The 6,319-nt window shown below is 40.8% G+C and overlaps 1 protein-coding gene across 2 annotated transcripts in view; it reads right to left on the reverse strand.

Moving 5' to 3' along the window:
- Window positions 1-6,319, reverse strand: part of CAMSAP1 (calmodulin regulated spectrin associated protein 1) — a 32,904-nt gene that overhangs the window by 18,553 nt on the left and 8,032 nt on the right. The window contains exon 2 of one of the 2 annotated variants that reach the window (XM_005421249.2): window positions 5,925-6,087. In XM_005421249.2, the coding sequence (XP_005421306.2) occupies window positions 5,925-6,087 (163 nt within the window). Of the gene's footprint in view, window positions 1-5,924; window positions 6,194-6,319 lie in introns of those variants that run through there. The other variant, XM_031057357.1, reaches the window with a different exon arrangement.

Raw genomic sequence — 6,319 nt, forward strand, 5'->3', positions numbered from 1 at the left:
CAAACCTGAAACCTTTTCCTTTTATACTGAAGACTCCTCTAATTTCATGTTTCTGATCTCCATATAACTGCTTAAGGACTGAATGGATTTGGATTGACCAGGATTAAGGGTAGGGCTGGGTGGGAAACTTTTGGTAACAGGATTAATAATTTCACTTCCTACCATCACAGGAAGTTATTAATCAACATTAATCCTCCCATAACTGCAATTTATTTCACTGTAAACACTTGCCCAGGTTTATTTTTCACATTAGTACATAGAACACACAGGAACAGCCTTGTAGCTGATTTATGTCCTGACTAATGATATACACAAAAAAAAAGATACAAAAACCACATCAAAGCTCAAGAGTGACAATACTAACTTTACTATTTCAAATTTATTTCATGCTGGACATAATGGCAGGCACAAATAAAAGAGAAATAAATGGCAGGAAAACTTGTAATGAAAACAAGATGCTAAATAGGTGTATAATTCTGAGTTGGGAAACTTCCAAATAGAATTGATGTCCTGTACTCAATGCAGTTGTCTCAAAAGGGGTAACACAGAACAGATAAAAAAAAGAGTTTTAATTGAAAGGTGTCTTCAATATTTGAAATCTGCATCTGAAAGTGCAACTGAAGACACTGATCTTACCTTTCACACCTGTTAATTATCCTTACCTGCAGCACCCAGGGCTGCTCCTTCTCCAATCCCCCTTAAAAATGACAAAATTCCCACAGTGCCAAGGAATACCCTGTCACTTTTAGAACAACTGCACCCCACCAGATTTACCCAGTGCTAATTAAATCACACACCATGGCCACATAAGCAGCCCCTGCTATCATGGGCACCTTTTCTCCCCACTTTTTATGGATCAGACAAACCAAAGGTGTCACAGGCTTTGTGCTTGTCTCACTACAGAATGTGCCAATCCTCTTCTGGAAGAAAATGTCCCAGGCTTTCCAAGCCCCAGTTTCTATCAGCATCTTTTCCAGCACCTTCTTTCCATGACCTATAACTGAACTTGGAGGTTAGAAAAGTTCTGCTCATTAAAACTTGAGTTTTTACACATTTATCCCTTGGATTTTGGAGAAAATCAGCACAAAAAATTAACTCCTGAGAAAGTAACACCTAAGCTGTAGCTACAAAATTTCTGCTTGAGCAGTTTAACAAATCATACTAAAGGAAACCAAATTAAATAATGTCCTTATTTTCTGCTCATAAAGAAGCCTCCAGTACAATTCTTTCACTCAGCCATTCTTTTGGTCAGTTCCATGGTATCAATGAGTTCTAGTATCTCAAAAACTGTCAGTTGTGAGTATAAATCTTCAAGTACAAAAAAATCCTTGAGAGGATTACAAAAATAACTTAACTTACAACAACTGTCAGAGAGACAATTATTGCCAGACTCTCCTTGCTTCAGAGGAGGGAGCATTTCTTTATCATCTCCCTTACAAAAACCTGTTCAAAGACAACCACCTGATTCTGACTTGATAAAGAAAAATACAGTAATCTGAACAAATTTGACTTATCCCTTGAACTGAGGGGGTGGATCCACCCCAGATGTTATTTTACCTGCAGAAGCACGAAGAACTGGTTTCACCTGGAAAGGGAGCCAAGCTGTCCTGGTAAACAGCACGAAGCTTATTCACATTCTGAGTAGGATTTCATCAGTATCAGTATCTGTTCCCAGAATTATTCAGCACTGCTGAATGTCCAGGCTGAGCACTAACTCCGCCTTGTCAGCACTAAGAGCACGAGAATATAAATATTTTGTGTTGGATCTCATTACAGCACTGAATTCTAAAGCCTGTAAGTGATCTGGAATAGGACACATGAAAATTTACATACAACAGGCAGGAAAACCCCAAGCTAAAGGCTTTGCAAACTGCTGGGAGAGTGACTGCACTTATTACCATATCTTTTGATCAAGGATAAAGCCACAATCCTGGATAAAGCAGAAGAAACAAAATAATAATTATGGGATCCTTCACCCCTGTAAACTTCACACAGTAATACTCAGTGTTTATCAAACAGGAGCTATTCAAGAAACAAATGCTTAACTGTTAATATTTGCTAAACACAACAGCTTTCTTAAAAGGATTTTTACTACGAGCCTGAGAAGAAAGCTGACAAAAGACAAGCAGGGAATCCAGGGATTTAGGGAATTTAGCCCAGGAAACATCCTCACACTGCCTCTACCAGCTGGTAACTGTGGGGAGCTATTACAGCACTGCAAAACCTTATTTAGCAAGCAAGTTCTAAGTATTCAAAGACCAAAAAACCCAAACCTGCATTTCCCCTCCAATGCATTCCATTGGTCCTTGGCTTTCCTGCCTGCATCTTGCCAAAGGTTTCAGGCTACTGTCACCATTAAGTCTGGAAACTATGTAAAGCTCCCAGCCCTGATAAATAAGTAAAACCCATCAGGTCCCTTTTGAAAAATCCCAATTTTGCACACTGTTTTAGAAAACAAACAATATTTGCTATGGAAAGGTTTGAAAGAACCCAGTGCTCACAGCAAGCTGCAACACTGAGACACTTCCATATCCTTCAATACCTAAATTTTAATATTACAGCCATGATGATGGAAAACATAATTTCCACACATAAATTAGTGCCACATTAAATCTGCTGAGAAATCAGGATTTTTCATTGTTATTGTCCACTTTCCCAAGTGGTACCAAATGAAACCATCCTGAGTTTGTTCTTTCCAACTGCTGCTGCTCAGAGCCCCAGGGGCCAGTGGAGCTGAGGGCCAGGTCCCCTTCCCACTGCTGTGCGTGGCCTCATTCCTGCCTAGCAATCCGGATCATTCCAAGCACTGTGGAAAAGTGATCTCCCCATGGAGGGCTTGCCAAGGCTCCCCAGCCCTCCCACACTCACCCTCTGTCAGATGAAGTTCCCCACACTCAGTGGCAGCTTTGCTCCTCAACCCTTTAAACGTCAGGACTTTGAATTCCCTGAAGTGGCCGTTGGGTTCTCATCAAAGTCTGAGGATGAAAAAAGCTAATTCTGGTCTAATTAAACTCCATTTTCTCAAACCACTGTCTCAGCTAAAGGGACTTAGAACCTTTCCAGACTACAGAAGGTTTCCAGATGTGCTCAGTGAGAGTGATCCATGTCAGTACTCCCAGATTTATTTGGGGAGATGGATGACAGTGAATGGAGAAAAACCTTCCTTCATGCCATCCTTCCCCTCTGCTTTCTGGAACTCAGACAAACAGTTGTAGGACCTCCCTCTGGAGCCCATCTGTGCCAGCCAGGAGCTGCAGGTTTCCAGGAACAAACCATCCAGCCCAACTCCTGTGCAAGAAGAAGAGCTGCCAGGCAGTGTTTGTGGAGCTGCTCTGTTGTTTGGCTACCAAAATTCTCTTTTCATGGCCAGAAGGTGAAAAAAAATAAGGAGGACTGCATCATCTTGTATTAGCAAATAAAACAAAGCCCAAACTAGGACTTCAAAGTATTTGTCATGCATGCTGCCTGTGATTTGTCCTTGAGGGAAAAAAAACAAAGGATGAATAAAGAATTTTCCTATTTAAATACCAGCTTGGAAGCTGAGAATTCAAATATCCTTTAACAGCAAAGAGGAAATAAAGTTGCAGGTAGAACCTGCAGTGATGAATGACTTTCAGTAACAGTCTACACCAGCATCAAATTCCTCTTCTTGACTCTTTCCACTCTCCACCAGGAGCTCAGCTTTACCTGAGCTCAGATGAAAATGAAATGCACCAGAATTTGAAGGATTAAGGCACAAAATTATGTCAATTCATAAATCCAAATCCAAAGAAAAATATTCATTCACTTGAAGGCAGTTATGGAAACCTGGTAGGATTTACTTCAGAACAGAAGTGTTTTAATGTTACAAACAGATAAACTTTTTTTTTTTTTACCAAATTAACCAGAAACAATTCTAAAATAATAAAAAGTCCTCAAGCCCTTTGAAATTTTAAATAATAAAATCACAATTGATTGTAGCTGCCCAAGACTCACTGAACAACATCCAATATCTTAAAACTATAACACAACCCTGAGAGATAAGTAATGTGTTAAATTCAAGTATTATTCAAAATTATAATCACACAGGAAACCTTCTTAAACCCATCTCTCTATGAATTAAAGAGGCTTATAAATTTCTAGGGATTGTGCAATGCTATTCCAGCAGTAATGGCTAACATGTGACAGAGACTTGCAGGAGCCATTTCAAAAATCAAACTACATTTCCACGGGCCACAGTCCTGCTAAGACACACACAGACACCAATCCTCACTCACTGGGGAAAAAATGACTTTTTCCTATTGTTTGTGGCATTTAAATGTTGTTCTTTGTAATCTGAAGAAGCCTAACTGCAAGGAGAATAACTGGCAGAGGCTGCTGCAGCCAGACATCCCAGCTCTGCCATGGGAAAAGCTGATTCTTTTTGGCTTTTAGTCACAGGAAAGCCAAATACTTTTACAACCTGTGTTGTCAGGAGCATAAACAGACTTGCCATTAAGCAATTAACTGGTCCAAGAGGTTCAGACACAGCCCTGAGTGCTGGAGCACACACCACCCAGCAGCACGAGGCCACCGAGCTCTCTCTGCAGCGTAGGATCCGTGCCAGTCCCTTCCCATTTAGGATCAGCTTTCCTTCGACACAAAGTCACAATATAAATAGTGCATCCCCCGGTCTGGAATAACTGTTTTATCAGGGATGGCTAAAAAGTTTCAGGAAATGTTACAAACAATTCCAGTAACTGAGAAATATTTACATCAGGAAGTGGCTGTTCTGTTCTTTTGAGTTATCAATGCTCCACTGACAGCCTCCCCAAATTCCCACATTTTCAGACGTCATCTGATCCGTGGGTTTTTTTTTTTTTTGCCTCTTGTTGCTTGTAACAAAATACATTAAACACTGTAAACCCCATGATTTGTCTTTGCCCACAATCACCAAGATGAGGGAGACACTGACAGGGCTGGAAATGTTTAAGAAGAAAAATAATTGATAAAAAATATCCCAGCTAGGATTAATATTTAATGGCAGGAATGGACCACTTTTCTTCAGCCTTGTCACCAAGTAAGCCAGTGCTAATCCATTAAGCATATTATGAGTTTGGAGAATTAGACTTAGATTAACAGGGCCACCTCATTTTCCAAAACAAGACTCTATACATGTTTTTATTATATCTTTTGTTCTGAGTAGTGCATCCCATTTCTTCCCAATGAAGCTACTTAAACTCGAGATGCATCTTGTACATCGAGACAGATCTAGTTCAAAACAAAAGAGCATATTTCAATAGCTGCCAGAAAACACTGTACAAATATACTCCAAGAATATTTATTTTTTCACGTTTGACAGTAAAAGTTTATGACAATGTGAGGGAAGGAAGAGCTCCTCTATCCCCTACTACAACCTGCTCTTTAATGTCACAGAGCCCAAACTACACCTGCTCATGCAACATTTCTTTCCACAAAAGAAAAATGCTGCTGAACATAAACAGATTATTTTTTAGAACATTTTGAATGTAAAACCATAATGTGATATAAAAGAAGTTCTAACTGAGCACACAAAGGGTGTCAAGCTCCCAGCATCTGTTGGCCAAGACGACCAGGCAAGGAAGAACCTAAAGCCTGGAGGGACTTGGGGCCTGCAAGCAGTGACATAAAGCCCTGTGGAACAAAGTCTGCTTAGCTAAAGCAAGGATTTAAACATTTTGAGGCAGGCAGTTCTTGCCAAGCACCATCTGGGAGCGTTCACCATTAGGTTTGCTGATTCAGGGCATCTCATACAGTCCCGTTATTCCTGTTTAAGGTACCAGCAAAGATACACTATTACAGGAGAACAGGCTGCCATATTATTGATATTTAAAACAAAGCCAAATTTAATTACTCCTCAAACAGCAGGGGAGACAGAAAAAGCAAGAACAAAATCAAGAATGACTTCGTGACAGAGGTGATCTTACCTATTCCGTAGGCTTTAGCACAGATCCATTGTAGATTAGCAGCTATTTTTGCTCTGGCTGAATCATAGAGCTCCAAAGGGACAATCTCAACTGCACTATCTGTCAGAGCATCCATTTTTCTTCTGGTACTATCTCCACCCGCACAAACATCAACATCCACCATCTAAAACAAAAACAAAAGGCAGAGACTTTTACACGAGCCGACGATTCATTCTAAAGGCACACGGGAGAGGGGCTGGCCAGGCTGCACACAACAGGCCCGACATCCTTCGGGATTTCCATCGGCAGGGCTGATGTAGCGATTCCAAACCCGCTCGGAAATCAAAAGGCATCGGGGCCCGGAGCATCCCTTATTGTCAAGGGCAGGGCCTGGCTCGGCGAGCCCCGGGCCGAGG

The sequence above is a fragment of the Geospiza fortis genome, unplaced genomic scaffold, assembly GCF_000277835.1.
Source record: "Geospiza fortis unplaced genomic scaffold, GeoFor_1.0 scaffold27, whole genome shotgun sequence".
Classification (NCBI taxonomy): domain Eukaryota; kingdom Metazoa; phylum Chordata; class Aves; order Passeriformes; family Thraupidae; genus Geospiza; species Geospiza fortis.